The sequence below is a fragment of the Photinus pyralis genome, unplaced genomic scaffold (assembly GCF_008802855.1).
Source record: "Photinus pyralis isolate 1611_PpyrPB1 unplaced genomic scaffold, Ppyr1.3 Ppyr1.4_LG2, whole genome shotgun sequence".
NCBI classification, from domain to species: Eukaryota; Metazoa; Arthropoda; class Insecta; order Coleoptera; family Lampyridae; genus Photinus; species Photinus pyralis.
Window position 1 is genome coordinate 1,537,199 of NW_022170403.1, and position 17,052 is coordinate 1,554,250.

The window sequence follows — 17,052 nt, forward strand, 5'->3', positions numbered from 1 at the left end:
GGAAAACGAACAATACCTCCCCCCCTCTATAATTAGTGAAACGGGCAGTAATAAAAAGGTTGCCTTGCAATATTAACGGAGCGGTAGAAAAAATTGACTACACCAAAAGTGATGATTTGAATACGGTACGGCTACAAAAGTAAATTTAGGGCAAAGCTCAAAATTCGGTAATTACAAAACGTAGCTTGCGTAAATGCCAAGGCAAATTTAAATACGATACGGTTTCGCAAAAATTAGCTCGATAAATTAACGTAGTTACGGCAAGCAAAATGGCAAAAGATTCAAATTCATAGTGGGTTTTCTATTTATCTAAACGTCCATTTGAGTAGGGATAAACTGGAATTTCCGTCTCGTATACTTACACCTTCTATACGTTCAAACAAATGAAAACTGTTTTTAGTTAATTACGCCTTTCCTGGACACCGGAAAAGCATGGGACCGATGTCAAACTTCAAGTTTTTTAAGCGCGCATCGAACTAATTTAATCTCTACTTAATCGGTGGTTGTTATCTGTAACCTATTCAAGTAATTACGGTTAATTATACTTATTTAAATAGTCAGAATGAAATCTCCAAATTCGACAGTCCAGGGTTGCCATTTTGTTCGTGGGAATGTGAGGTCAAGCGGTGCAATCTGTTATCACGAAGAAGAAGAAGGTGAGGAACTTACATGGATCTACTGGATTAATTCTCGTTTTATAAGATGGTCCCAGAGAAACATCCACTTTTCGTCGCCTGTGACAATCCGCGAAAAACACCTGTCGTCAAGGCTTCCAGCCCCTGACAAATTTCTTTCCTCACAAGTATCTGCTCTGATCTAAGGACTTGGAGAATCCCTACTACCAATAGAAAATAACACAAGTATAGTCACTGTAGTGTCACGATGAATAAAGTCTTCTTTTACTCCTTATGTGTTGTTAGAAATTACGATCAGTTGTCTAATTTTTTGCCTTAAGATTTTTATTACTGCATCATTCAAATAATAGTCTGACAATATTCGAATACGAACTTCGGTCCTTATTTTTACATATTCGAAAAATAAAAATAAATAGATAAACAAGAACACTTTTCCACATAATTTAGTACTGCAGGATGTGGGATTACAGTAACATGTTTTGAAATGAATTCGAATATAATAATGCTATACCGTGTCACCGTTAAGAATATCTTACTGTGCCATTTGCATGCTGAATTTAAAGTTTCCGTTAGATCACGGTTTTACTCCAGAGATTTACTGTCAGGTATAGATGCAAAGTGCTATCAAGGGATTTGCATCACACCTGCTCGCGAAACATGTTTAACAAGAATACAGAAATTTGTGTTTGCATGTGGAAAAAAGGGATATTCGCTCTATTTTCCCTTCTTTGTTGGATTCAAGTAAAAATACAGGAGGTCACTCGAAAATGATTAATATAAATCTAAGAGAACATAAATAGAAGTTACGGTTATGACAGTCATACAAATGTATTAGATAGACCACAACCAGTCAGCCCATTTTATTACAGCCATCTCGGATTTAACAACGACATAAAACGAGAGGAATATTTTATTACTTTGATTTGTAAAATTGTGTATTCTCTCCTTTATTATAAGAGGTTATTAAATTCCCACTGCGAAAAGTGATCATGACCATTAGTCTTCGGAAAAATATGAAGATCTGAAACTGAAAAATAAACAGCTGTTTATAACAAAAGATCTTTAATAAATGCCAATATAAACTAGAAGGACGGTATGGCTTTAATATTTTACTGCGTCATAAGGATATAAAACACATGCTGCGTCGAGGCGCCATAAAACTGTGGAAACATGAGCGATACACGCTTAATGCAACACTTTACGATTTTATACCCATTTATTTCAGTTGCATGAGATGTGACCTAAATGCAGTTGAGCTCAAATATCCTTAAATTCGCTACACTGTAGCACTTTTATTACGCTAATATAATGTAATCAACATTTACTATCTATTTACTGTTTGTAGGAGACATTTCCAGTAAAATTTGTTTTTCTAACTTAGATACATAGTTCAAAATTTAATATCCGACAGATTCGTAGTCTTCCATTAAATATCTACTAATCGAACAATTTTTTACACGAAATGAATTATACCGCGAGGCACTTATGGTTTCCTTTCTTCATCCGGACGGACGGAAAACGACACAAAAATAATATTAGAGAAACTAGCGAAGAAGTTAGGAATACCAAAGCAGGAAGAGCATCAGAAATATATTGTGATTACTATTCCCGATAGGAATAATAATAGAAAAGAGCAGAGACGTAATTCAAGATGCAAGCAGAGAGAATTTTACAATTAGTAAATACTTCATAACAGTGGCAATAAAAAGACAGTTTAATTACTTTTTAGGTGTCCATTTCGAGGTTTTTTACTTTTTACATCGAGCAGGATACCTCCTTGCCCTTTGCTTCTTCAACCTACTTACTCAATGACACATGTAATATAGAACAACCAATATCTCACGAAGAATAGCACAAACGAGAATATATAAGCATAAGGCATACAATCATAAAACGTACCCTAAGAAACACAGCCGAAACAAGAAATACAACAATTAAAACTTAACACCAAATGGAAATTGAAATGAATAGTGAAAAACAGAAGGGATAGGATCAGAAGTTAAAGTAGGTACCAGAAATACATGCACAGTGGAAAAGACACCAGAATGGACGATTACAGTGGACTCATTAGAAAATGAACGACGATATAATAGTAAAACATATCAAAGTTCATAAGTCAGAGGATAGAGAGGAAAAAATTGATTTATTTAAGAAATAAAGAAAGCATCCGTGGAAGAAGACGAAGTAAAGGACAACGCCGTTTTTTAAATAAATACCTACATCTGAATACTTTCTTTTAATGTGCTTTTTAAGGTTACAACGTTGCAATAAAATGAAACAGAAGTTGAAATAGAAACAATATGTAAGGACGTAGTCTGAAAGTATGTATAGTATAAGGCGCACTGGAACATAATGAAAAAAAAAGCCGAAGACACATGGCAAGGATTATATTACAATGAATACGCAATAAATTGAAATTAAACGAATCCAAAACTGTGCTCATGCATTTTTCTGTAAGGAACCTAAACGACGAAGTTTCCCCTAACCAGTTCACCTTTTTAGGTTGTATAATAGTCAATAGATACTCCGTCAAATCTATATATCTATTAAGACATTTGTGCAACAGTGTTTCTTTAAAAGTTACCTATGCGATCATAGCCTGGGGATATAGTTCTCACTGGAATTCTGATTGCAACGTAAAGCAGTGCGTATAGTAACCGGCCTCAAGTTTAGAGAAGACTGTCGTAGTGCTTTTATTGCTTATAAAATATTGACTTTTCCTTCTCTCTATATTTTAGAAGCTTTGTGTTTTGCTAAAACTAATATTGCATGCTTTCCGAAGCAATCGGAAATACATCATTTTGATACGAGGAAAAAGGATATGATTTGAGTTAAATACTGTCGTCTGTCGACAACACAACATGGTATTCTATAGATGTCAGTCATTCTCATTATACAACATTATACAACTGTCTTCCAACTCATCTCACTTGTTTGTCACTTGCGCCTAGCAAGAAAAAAATTAAAAATTATCTAATCGAAAATGCTTTCTATTCTATTGATGAATTCGTCCGTGAGTGTAAAGCTATTTAACAAATTTGTTTATGTTTTTGTGATTTTTTGTCTTGGCGTAATGTAATGTCGTTTTATATGTAAATTTATATTTGTATACATCTATAATTCAAATGACATGTTTCTCATATATTATATTATTTTTATTAATTGTTGGCGAGTATAAGTGTACAGACACGTTCCACACGAAAAAAAAGAAAACAATGACAATTTCTCCTACTTATTTCAAGCCTTTGTGCTTCTTAGGACCTCATAAGCTACATCAGCGTGATAGTGTCGTGTTCTTGAATGCTATTGTCATTCGTCAGTAAATGGAATTAAGGCAATCATAGAGGGTAATAAAATTCGATATCGATTGTGAAGTCATGGCATTTAGTTGGCGAAGTACCTACATGTCGCATTTCTCTCCTTCAGTGAATACCTCCTTTTCATTTGTTAAAACTTAAGCACGCAGAATTTAGCTGAAAATCCATTTCTTGTCTGTCTGTTGGGTTCTTTTAAAAATATAAGTAAAGTACAGACACTTAATAATATTGGGATTGCAGCTGAGAGTGGTGTACCAACATGACCGAAATCCAATCAGAAGTCCTATTGGTTCAGGCCCTGCATCTGTTGGCCGACTTTAAAGCTACTTTAAAAGATGAAAGTTTACCAAGCTCGGCAAATGTCACAGAAATGCCACAGTTTGGTCCAGTATGTATAGGTAACATAATCCACGAGAACCTATATGTACTGGGGCGGGTACCTATGTCTTTTTAACTGTTTATGATGATGCTGTAACCTTGAAACACAACAAAGTTGGTGCCTTAGTATGGCAACGAAGAATTTCAAAAAGGATGGGAAGTCAACATTTACAAACCCGGGAGTCGTGTTCACGAAAGCGACTGGTTCTTCTGCTTCAAGTTATGCAGGTGATCCTCAAAAGTGGCTCGCCCTTATAATGTTTTACACTTTAAGAAATGACATTTGAAAGCAAAAAAAGCAATTTTCTGCAAGTTAAATAGTTTGTTGTATTCTCTATATACAGAGAATGTGATTTCAGTTTTTCTTTCGAATGTTTCGCTTCCTAAGACGTAAGACCATAAACTATGTAATCCAGGGGTCGGCTACCGGCGGCCCGCGGGCTACTTGTGGCCCGCGCCCCGTTTCTTAGTGGCCCGCGAAGTGTTTTAAATTTTACTAAATATATGGCCCGACTTTTATATTCGAATAATGTGAAAATCAACTGCAACATTGCGACTTGCATTAGAACGAACTTGAAGTATTCATCATTTCCATCCTCGAACGGCAACCATATTCCTACCCACCCCCGCCATCAATAATTGGAACACCTATCCCTTTTGCAAGTAGTATTTTAATTTTTTTTTGCTGTAGCTCCAACGCAAATTACTACTCGTACATGAAAAATAACTGTTTTGTACCAATTTAGGGCGCTAAACTGTGAATTCGAATTTAAATTTTCCGAAATTTTCACGGGAAGGACCCCCGGACCCCCTCCCCTTGAGTACCCCCCTAACCCCTCAGTGGCCCCTCATACAGATCACAACTACACATTCGCCCACACTTACCAAAAGGTTGGCGACCCCTGATGTAATCGACCATTAGGTGTAAAGGTCAGGCCTTTGTAAGTAGATACGTAAGGTTGGGAATAGTGGGTTTTTGTATCGATGTGATCAAAGGGAGCCTCAGGATACTAGGAATGACCTTATACAGAAGATGTTAGGTCAAATACCTACATGTACTATTTATACGCTAATTATCCCAATTAAAAAATTATTCCTCTCGATTTCATTCTGAACTGCTTTAAGGTAATTGAATGGGACCCCGTCCGTACTACATATCAGCAGAACAAGAAGGAGATTTTATTTGGAGCATTTGTCACTGTAACACTATTTTAATCTGTGTCTTTAAAATACACAAAATTTATAATTTTAAGTGAAGTACATGGGGTTATAACTTCACTAGATCATAAGGCTTTGTACGCGTCAAACGCCAACGGCAGAGGTATGTATCAAGCAACACCTCGACATTGGGATGCTGGTGTAATCGTTCTACATGATTTCTGGCGAATCATGGGTCTCTTCTTTAACAATAGGTATCTTAAGGTCTCTATTGATGTCGGAATTCCTCACGTACCACTGCGCATTGAGTTGCCAATATTGCAGTATCGTCGGCAAATGTTACAATGGTGAAGTCTTCAGTTGTTGGGATGTCGCAGGTGTAAATTAAGTATAACAAGGCACCATGAACGCTGCCCTGTGGTACCCTTGCTCTCTAAAGTTTGAGTACTCGCATTCTGATCTTACGCTAAATATTTGTCCGGTGAGATATGAGTTTATGATCAGAGCATAGCGTAGTACTCTAGGCAGTTTGTAAATTAAACCTTTACTCGAGACCCTGCGGAAGCCCTTGGCCACATCTAAGAAGATTGTTCTGCAGAACTATTTTGTCTTCTCGATCTGGTGTAGTATGGACTAATGTATTGGGGAGTGTCTGATACGAAATCCGAATTGGTAATCCGATATTATGTTTTTTTCAGCGAATATCGGTTTTATTCTCCTCAATAGTATTTTTTCGAATAGCTTCCAGATAACTCGAAGCAACGATATTGGTCTGTATGACTTGATCTCACTTGGTCGTTTCCCTGATTTTGGCAACATTATGACTTCCTCCACCTTCCAACTGCCGGGAAAGTGCCGCAGTAAACAGATACGTGAGCCAACTACTTTTTTCGGAAAGTGCTTGTAAAAAAAGGGTTAGACACGAAAATGTAATATTGCCAAATTACTTTTTTATTTCTGTCTTAGCCACTAATAGCATTGAATTTATAACTATCAGAAGCGCAGGTTAAATGGCAGGATATGTGACTGTTTTCAATAGTTTAAATTACAAGACGTAGATGTCTCTACCATCGAGAAAGATGAATAATAATGTCAGTTTTTTACCTTTGTTAATTATTATACAGGAATCTGTAATGAACCCACTATCTCGATTTGTAATTGTTGTATACAGAATTCTAGATACCCAAGAAACGTACTTATAAGGCATTTATGTGGCACACAGGATGTTGAATGACGTAAGATAAACATTCTTCCTTTCATGAATCGTGACCTTACTTAACATTCCTTAAGGAAGATTGAATTACATTTGAACAGGAAAGCAAAAAATACGCAGGCATCCTTGATCACTGTAACAGAAATTAAATGTACCTACCTATCTATTCTTAATTTTTGTGTGTGTCGGTTAAACCGTTGCCACCGGTTAAACTACCTAGGACAGGGGTCGGCAACCTATTGAAACGGAAGAGCTAAAAATTACAATTTACAAAATTTCCCAATTCTTAAAGAGCCACAAATAATTTTTGATTCAATATTATAGTTTTTGGCTATATACAGGGTCCTGCAACAGTCCGTCGGTTTTTCCTACATAGCTGATAGATACCTGGTAAAAATATTGGTGGTTGCGGATCTACAGAAATTATTTTTGAATGTACAGGGTGTTCCATTCCATTTTTACGATGTCAATTAATAACTGATCTTTTTAAATAGAACATCCTGAATATTTGGTTGTTTCAATGCCGTTTGTTCAAAGTGCTATAACTATTCTTTTTCAAATGGAACTACCACTATTTTATTTCGCTATTCGCTTTTGTCTTCTCTTAAATGTTTATAAGGGGTGCCCTGTGCTTAAACTCCGCAGTGTTTAGGTTATTTCACAAAAGTACCTACTCATTAATTAATTACGTGTACATCGGAGTAGGCTGGCTATAATAAAAAAAACAAAAGAATACCAGAAAGTAAACAAGCGTCAAAAATTAGATAATTATTTGCTGCAAGTATACTTTTGATACAAAATAAGATTAATTAAAAAGGCGAATTTCGAACAAATGAACTAATTTCTTTAGATAAATACGGAGAGCCGCAACTTTATAGGTATCAAAAGAGCCGCAGGTTGCCGACCCCTGATCTAGGATCACACGTCACACCTGGCAATTTTGATACAAAATAAAAAGGTCGTTAACCTCTTTTCTTTTAAATTCTGACGTTTGAAATTTGTTCTCAATGGTTAATCGATAACTTATCGATAATTATCGATTAATAGATAGTCAATCGATAAATTTAAAAAAAAATGGTCGACCGGTCAACAAAAAAAGAATTTTTTGCGCATGGGATTTACACAATATATATTCTGACTATAATAAGCAAAAATAAATAAAAAGTGCGATTAAGACATCGAAAATATTTGCTTTTACAAAAGTTACAGCGGTTTGATTGAAAGCTTTCAGGGGCGAAAATTAAAGCGGAATCTTTGTTTTCCCTAAAAAAAAGAAAAATGGAGGGTGATATTTTTCCGCGGTTACTTAGCAAAGAGGAAAAAAAATCCTGGAACAGTTTTAAGGCAATAGTCCATGGTTTCCCGTTCAGTGTTTCCTGGGAAACCATAGAGCTGAAAATTATGACGAGCTGACAGGATTTGGTTTTGTATCATGGGGTATAGAATGTCTCTAAAGAATAAAGATGCACAGGTTACATTCTCATTTAGATCAATTTAAGGATAATATGGGAGCTTATTTGGAATAAGGACAACACTTTCTCGAGACAATTGAACTTAGGTACCTTCCCAAGGCCAGGAAGTTGGAAGCATGATGGAAGATCAGATTCAGTTGAACATGACAAAAACAGCAAAACTGTTCCATTTTTAAACATTTAGACTCTAAGATAAACAAATTATAAATGTAGAAACGTTACCATTTAATAAATCATGCCTATGTAAGTAGGATGCTATAGGTATTTTTTTTTAGGTTTTTTGCATTTTTTTCACACAAAAACAAATACATAACCATTTTTTGTTCTAATTCTTATTTGTGGCTATAGAAGCAATAAAAATAAGGTATATATGTCCCGTGCGCAAAAATGCTGTAGACCGGTGTAATTTATCGAAAATGTTAAAGTATTGGTCGATAAACCTATAATTACCGATAATCTATCGATTAATCTCACAACTAAACTATTAAGATAGATAATTATCGAGAGAATTTTTAACGACATAAACTTTTCAATGTTTAGGTATACCAGTTTACTTCCAACAAAAGCGATGTAAGAGCATTGTTGAGTTGCCATATGATCACAATTCACAACCTACTGCTGTACTCATTTTTGAGGATTATCGTCCACTTGATCACCTTTGATTTCAGAAAACTTGAGCATCAAAAGATCCTGTTTTATTTAAATTATCTCTCGCAATATCAATACCAAAAAAACAAAAATGTTAGCGAGTGTACGCATGGATGATGTAATATATCGATTGAGAATATATATCGATGAGATTTATGAAAAAGTATCGATAGTTTTCTCTTGATAATTTCCGCTACTTATTTATTAATCAATAAATATCAGAGATAGACAATTTTCGTGGCAATAATAATCGATTATTATCAGCAGCTAACAATCATTATTAATTATTTTCAAAAGTTATCGATAATTATAAAAAGTTATCGATAATTATCAAACGTTATCGATCATTATCGAAAATTAGCCTTACGATTTATCGATAATTGTCGATTATTATCGAAAGTTAACGATAAGTGATTAAAGTTATCGATAATTATCGATAGTTATCAATTAATGATTAATCGATAATTATCAGACTGAACAGACTTATCGATAAATCGATAACAATTTCATTTATCGCTCAGCTCTAGTAGGTATACGAATTCACGTAAACTGGGACCGATTTATTTGTGCACAATGCTGCATGGTTATAAAAAAAGCTGATTCGCGAAATTTAGTTATCAAATGTGAATGTGGAAATGATGTAGCTGCCTGCTTGCAACGGACAATATTTTGCCTTCAAATTTTTTTTGATCGTTTTTTAATAACAAAATCTCCCGCTTTCAGTAAAAATGTGGAACCTGCCTATTTTACTGCCTGTGAATAGAATGTATGAAATTGCATTCCTTCAAGGACAAGGACTGCAAGCTTCGTTCGTCTAAATGTATTATTATTTACATTACAAATTTACGCAATGCTTCTTAAGGGATCTATTTTTAGAACATTCCAATCCTATTTATAAAACCATTCCAATGATAACACAAAAAACATCCGGAGTTCCTGACATCTGACGATTAAAAAGGAAAATATTCGAATGGTCAAAATAAATGGTTTGTAATGCTGCCATCTAATGTCAATGTAACGCTCCACTTTCGATCGCCCACGGACTTTCAAACGATCGAACTGCTCCTAGCGGCGGCCAGTTGGCACATGGTCACAAACTGTTATATGGGATCCGCGCTTCTGATAGTTATAAATTCAATGCTAATAGTTTGCGAAATTGTAATTTTCTGAGATCCCTAAGGTCCTTAGATTAGTTTAGGTCCGATCATGGCCACCTAGATACAATATTAAAAATGTAAAAAATAAAAACATAAAGGGTTTTCCATTTAAAAATTCAAAAGCTGGACCATTTTCGGTGAAATCGGAAGTCAGCGGAAAGAGAAAAATAGGCAAAAACTCTCCTCTTCACGTACCACTTACTTGTACCAAATTTCATTTTGATACAACTAATACTCTAGCTAGAAGTTATGGCTTGTCTAATAGATTCGTTGACACCGTATACTTGTAAGCTGAAACTCTGGTGTTTGCACCGGAATTTCTTCATAATGCGCGCTGTTGTCACGAATAATTATAGCACTAGCATTGGTTTGGTTTGTGGAGTCGGTTTCTGTTAGGAGACATATATCTGTTTTGTTGATATGAATAAATACTTCTACTTATCCTTTCCGCTCTCTGACCCCATTGGCGTTCCATGTGGCCATTCTAAGTTCGCCGCTGACCATGGCTTGAGGTACGAGTACTTCGCGGTATAGCCCCCAGACTCTTTAGCCTCGACTTTCATAAGTCTTTGCGAGGGATCTTCTAATTTGATCATCATATTTTGCATCATCTGCTGACGGATATTTCCCCTTGTATTTGTCGGGTCGCTTGAGAGTCGCTGCTTGAAAATAAGTCATCTCAGTTGTTGTGTGGTAATTACCTTTGCAGTGGCAATTTACTGAACTCGTGGGGTCCACAATCCCACTGTGATAATTTGCGGCTATCACCAAAAAAATAATGTACTTTACATTGATTTGTAGAACTTTGCGGCGTCTAACCAAAATAAAACAAATAGGTAGCGTAATAACAATTTACATTTAATTAACAAGAAATATATACATTGAGGTGAACAAAAAGGTGCTTACTGTTCAGCAGTTCGAAACCGACTCTGCTTCATTTAGGGATACTTGTCCCTGGAATCTTAAAACTACCGTTAGGCCTTGTCGAAATACCAAGAAGGTCTCTTCTAAATAAAAATACTAGGAAATTCTCAACAACTAAAAGGTCTTTTGTGAAAATACTAAGAAATTCTCAACATGCCCCCGGCCTTGAAAGAAGGCTTTCAATAATATACTGCATTTACTTAACCTAACAATATAACAATGAAAACTGAATACAAATTGAATCTAGAGTGTACATCATGGTTTCTTAACAACTAACAATTTTCAAGAACAAGAAAAAACTATCATCACTGCACAAATAATTAATCATTTGCGCTTCACTATAACTATACGATTGGCAGAGGACAAATTTTTGCAAAAGAACGTTTCACCACTCCATTTATAGTTTTCACAGATGCAACTCGCGCTACTCCGTCTGCACCGGGATGAACAGCTACAACAAGACCCAGCTTCCAATGTAGAGGTGGCTGGTTATCTTCTTTCAAGAGCACCAAGGTGCCATTTTTGAGGTCGGACAGATGAGATCGCCATTTCGTGCGCTGCTGTAGCTCGTTTACATATTCTTTACTCCATCTCTTCCACAGGCGTTGATGAAATTGTTGAACTAGCTCAAATGCTTTGAGACGTGGAATCGGTATACTGCTGACGTCTGGATCTGGCAGTGAAGTCAGTGGTCTTCCAATCAAAAAATGTGCCGGCGTGAGGGGTTGGAAGTCATTGGGATCGCTTGATAAGGGAGAAAGCGGACGGGAGTTGATAGTCGCTTCAATTTGAGATAGCAAAGTACTAAACTCTTCATACGTGAGTAAGGATGTACCTAATACTCTCCTTAAGTGTGATTTTACGGATTTTATACCGGCCTCCCACAGGCCTCCAAAATGAGGACTATGGGCAGGAATAAAGTGCCATGTGGTGCCTTCAACAGCAAACGTTTTATTGATGTGATCGCCGTTACTCTTTAAAAATAAGCTCAATTCTTTCAGTAGCGAATTGGCTCCAACAAAATTGGTTCCGTTGTCGGAATACACGTGAGACGGTTTTCCTCGGCGGGAAGCAAACCGCCTGAATGTCATTATGAAGGACTCCGATGTTAGATTAGTCACCAGTTCCAAATGAACTGCTTTGGTCACAAAGCAGATGAAAAGGCATAAATAGCTCTTAGAGGTTTTGGCACCTCGGCCCTTGTGGTTTTTAATGAGGAAAGGACCTCCATAATCTACGCCAACGGTGGAGAATGGAGGTGCAGCTTGTACACGAGAAGGAGGTAAATCGGCCATGATGGGTTTTACCAGTTTGGGAGAGAATCTGAAACACTTCATGCATTTGTGTACCGTCTGCTTAGTTAGACTTCTTCCAGAGATAATCCAAAATTGGTTCCTAAGGGAATACAGAAGAAGCTGTGGGCCAGCGTGTAACAATCTCAAGTGCTCTCGGAGAGTGAGTAGTTTGGCCAATCGATGTTTTCCCGAGAGTACAATAGGGTGAATCTTATCAAATTGATAATTTGATTTGCGAAGTCTGCCACCAACGCGCAGGATACCTTCTGAATCCAAAAATGGATTCAGACTTATTATAGAGGAGGACCGCTTCAGGGGGCGATTTCGTCGTAGCTGATTCAGATCTTCACCAAAGGATTCGATCTGAGATATTTTTATCAGGCATAAAAGAGCGGCTCGAATTTCGAGTACTGTTAGAGGGCCAGTGATGCGATTTTTCATGACCACGCGACAATTATTAATAAATCGCAACAGAAATGCAACAACTCTTTCCAATCGAGATATATCGGAAAATTTGTCGATTAGATTAAATGATGTTGTAGTAATAAGCGAGTGAGTTTGAAGCTTGAACTCAGGTAGGTGTGGGAGTGAATCAGGTGGTTTTGGCCATGATGATTCACAGCTTGCGAGCCAGTCGGGCCCATTCCACCATAATTGAGTGGACTTTAAAGATTTTGGCGTGACTCCCCTGGATAGCAAGTCAGCAGGATTGCATTTGGTGGGAACGTGTCTCCAGATTGCGGAAGAAGTACGCTCCTGTATATCAGCGACTCGATTGCATATAAAGGTTTTCAATAGATTAGGGCTGGTTTTTACCCATCCTAACACTATTGTAGAATCTGACCAAAGGTACGTGGCGGATACTCTCATATTTAGCGAATTAATTACCTGTTCAACAAGTTTAGCTAACAGGACAGCGCTGAGTTCTAGTTTGGGAATGGTAAGGGGCTTTAGGGGCGCCACTTTCGATTTGGCACATAACAAACTTATATGAATTTTATTACTTTGATCAACAGATCTGAGGTAGATGCACGCGCCATATGCGCTGATAGAGGCATCACAGAATCCATGCAGTTGAATGTTAGTTGATCGAACGCATATGGAGTGCCTGGGTATTTGGAGTTCACTAAGCTCTGTTAATTCGCTCCTATAAGAGGACCACTTCAATAAAATCGGCTGTGGCTCCGGATCATCCCATCCTAATTTCTCCAGCCAAAATTGTTGTAAGAGTATTTTAGCACTAACGGTGCATGGACTGAGAAGGCCAAGCGGGTCAAACATTTGAGCAATTTGAGAAAGAATAGTACGCTTGGTTATCTTACTTATGGGAGCTGGTGAGATGGTGAAGGTAAAACTATCGGTTTGAAAATTCCAAATTAGTCCCAGAGTGATAGTATGATCATGGGATCCCAGTTCCAGTAAGCCTGGATGGATGTCCTCCTCGGGTAAGTGAGCCAGTACCCTTGGATCGTTGGAAATCCACTTACGAATCGGAAAGCAACCTTCACGAAGGGCATGTGAGACTTTAGAGGCGAGTACTTGGGCTTCAAAAAGATCATCGGCGCCAGTTAAGAGGTCATCGACATAGAAGTCGGACTTGATGATGCTTGACGTTTTGGAATCGAATTTTTCGATGTCTATTCCAATTTGATATAAACATCGGATGGCGAGAAATGAAGCAGATGCTGTACCGTACGTAACGGTGTTCAAGTCATAGGACAAAAGCGGCTCAGAGGGAACAGGTCTCCACAAAATGCGTTGCAGGGGTCTCTGATCTGGGTTTACTAGAACTTGTCGGTACATCTTTTCAATATCAGCTGAAATCCCGTAAGTATATTTTCGAAATCTCACCAATATAGAAAAGAGGTCCTGTTGTATGGTTGGGCCAACCATTTGAAAATCATTGATAGACCGTCCCGACGTAGTCGATGAGGAACCATTGAATACCACTCGAAGCTTGGTGGTAAGGCTTGATTCCTTCATCACTCCATGGTGGGGAAGATAATACGAAATGCCTCTAAAGGATGCATTTGAAAGTGACATGTGGCCTAGATTTTGGTATTCCTCCATAAAGGCAGTATAGCGCTCCAAAATGATGGGATTCATTTGAAGACGCCTCTCCAAAGCGAAAAATTGTCTTTGAGCCTTATTGTATGATTCTCCTAGGGTGTCGAGAGGAGCCTTAAAAGGAATGTCGACAATAAATCTTCCGTCTTCATCTCGTGAGACGGTTTTCGTAAAGTGGGTCTCGCATTCCGTCTCCTCAGCTGAATGTACCTTGTCAGAAGGATAGCTTTCTAATTCCCAGAATTTGGCTAACTGTTCAGGAAGATCGTTTAATACACTCAAATTGCATTGCGATTTGGTAGAAGGGATGGCACCTATAGGGCCAGAAATTACCCATCCCAGTTGGGTTTTTTGTAGAAGGGGCATGTTTGGGCCTAACCTTATTTGACCCGCGCATAATAAAGAAAAGAATAGAGGCGATCCGATTAACATATCAATATTTCCGGGAGTATTGAATGATGGATCAGACAATTTGATGTTTTGGCAGTTTGATGTTGCAGTTAAAGCGGAAACTAGGCATTGTGCCAGTGATCTCTTCAAGAATCAAACAAGAAACGTCCTCTTGAAAACCCGAATATTGAGATCGTAAAATTACACAACATTTTGATCGAATAGTGGATGATAATTTACTTAAACCTGACACCGTAACGTTAGCATTTTCGACGTTCAGCTTCAATTTCTGACAAATGCTAGCGCGAATGAAATTAGACTGCGAACCAGAATCTAATAAAACACGAATTGTGTGTGCCGCTCCAGTAGAATCAAGAATTTGAGCTGAAGCGGTTGGTAGAAGAACTTGAATGGTGTTCGTGCAAAATGCAGCAATACTTTGACTTGGTTCATCGTTATTGCTACTAGAAGGATTGGACTCTATTTTCCGCCCAGTAGGCGCCTCTTGGCTAGCAGGACCAGAGCTTAGGTGCAGCAGGGAATGATGCCGCCCCTTGCAGGTGCGACAGCTGTATTTAGAAGTACACTGAGTTATCATATGACCCTTGTACAGACAATTCAAACATAGTTTTAATTCTTTAACTTTGGCAATTCTTTGAGATGGAGAAAATTTTAGAAAATGCTCACAAGAATTGAGTGTATGGGAGTCTTTGCATAAGATGCATATTGGAGAATTCATCACAAAGGATTTTGACATTTGAGGTTTTCCTTTGGCGTATACTGGCGTAGGGGTAGATTTCGAATCCGATTTGGATTGCAAGCTATCTAGCAAGTTTGCAGTGTTTGTTAAGAAAGTTTTGAACTCGTCAAAGTTCGGTATTGCGGTACCAGCATCATTTTGGTTTCTTTCCCATTGGCGTAATGTGGTAGAATCTAGTTCGTGAGACATTATATATATGATGGTAGTTTCAAATAATTGGGCGTCGGAGGCTAGCGAGCGTAAAGCGGTGACGTGTTTGAATAATGCATCAGAGATCTTTCTTAATGCGGGAGACGCCTCCTTGACACAGGATTCTAAATCTAGTATAGATCTTAAATGATTGCGTATTAGCATGCGAGGCTGATCATACCTAGCACAGATTGCTTTCCAAGCAACTTGATAGTTGCCGGCGGAAAATTGTAGCGATTTGATTACCTGGCTTGCGTCGCCAGTAAGGCTGGACTTCAGATAGTGTAGTCGTTGAACGTCGTTTAGCTCCTCATTTGAATGAATGAGGCTGTTAAAAATTTCCCTGAACTCTATCCAGTTTTCTAAATCACCACAGAATTTAGGAATTGATATCTTAGGCAGATTAAAAAATGGGTTCTTGTGGGAAGAACTGTTAACGCTTCTCGCATCGGAATTGCACGACGGAGATATTGAAATGCGTTCAACTTTTGCTTTGTTGAGCAGCAATTTCGCGAATGAAGTCGCTTTAAAATAAGTAGATTCAAATTGTGCGTGGTGACATTCGTCGTCGCTCACATCAGAGACCAAATTAATAATTTTACTATGAGTCTCATCGTATTCCTTCATCAAGGGCGTTATAGCCTCCAATCTATCTTGGAGCTCAATTGCATCTTCCTCGGTAACCGTATCGTTATTAAGTTTTGAAATAAATGTTTGAAATCGCGTAAGCTTAGATTTAATTTGACCCCTGGCTTTCTTTAATTCGTCAGCCATAATGAAATAGAACACAATATTTTCACAATACGCTAATTTAAATTTAACTAGAATAGCGGCGACCAACAGACAATAAAATAATTGTAACACAACGAAATTTAAATCGTAAAATATTAAAGAAAAAGGACCTGATGGAAGCCGGTATGCAGATTTGCTAACAAAAGTTACTGTAAACGAGAAATTTTAAGAACTCTATTGTTACGAAATATTTTCGAAGTACCCGTATTTAAAAATACAAATTTAGCACTAATGCAATCTCTGAAGTTCGGCGAAATTTACATAAAGGAAATAATGAAAGGAATTTTACCTGGAAGGACCAAGAGGCAACGGCAGCTTACGGATGAGACCAAGTAGACGGCTTAACTTTTCGATCTTGTAGATTTTTTCTTGTAAGTTGAACTTCACTTAATGCACGGAATACGCGATTTTGATTAATACGCGCACACGCATATGTATATCCGGCTCGAAGGACCAAATGTTGTGTGGTAATTACCTTTGCAGTGGCAATTTACTGAACTCGTGGGGTCCACAATCCCACTGTGATAATTTGCGGCTATCACCAAAAAAATAATGTACTTTACATTGATTTGTAGAACTTTGCGGCGTCTAACCAAAATAAAACAAATAGGTAGCGTAATAACAATTTACATTTAATTAACAAGAAATATATACATT

General features: G+C 37.5%; 1 protein-coding gene across 1 annotated transcript; it reads right to left on the reverse strand.

Moving 5' to 3' along the window:
* Positions 1 to 10,412: 10,412 nt before the first annotated feature.
* On the reverse strand, positions 10,413 to 16,377 carry LOC116163054. Its single transcript, XM_031476894.1, has 3 exons — positions 14,860 to 16,377; positions 11,331 to 14,798; positions 10,413 to 10,637 (listed from the first exon to the last, which is right to left on the reverse strand). Exons 1-3 carry the CDS (start codon positions 16,375 to 16,377, stop codon positions 10,413 to 10,415), a joined length of 5,211 nt encoding a protein of 1,736 aa, XP_031332754.1.
* Between the last annotated feature and the right edge of the window lie 675 nt (positions 16,378 to 17,052).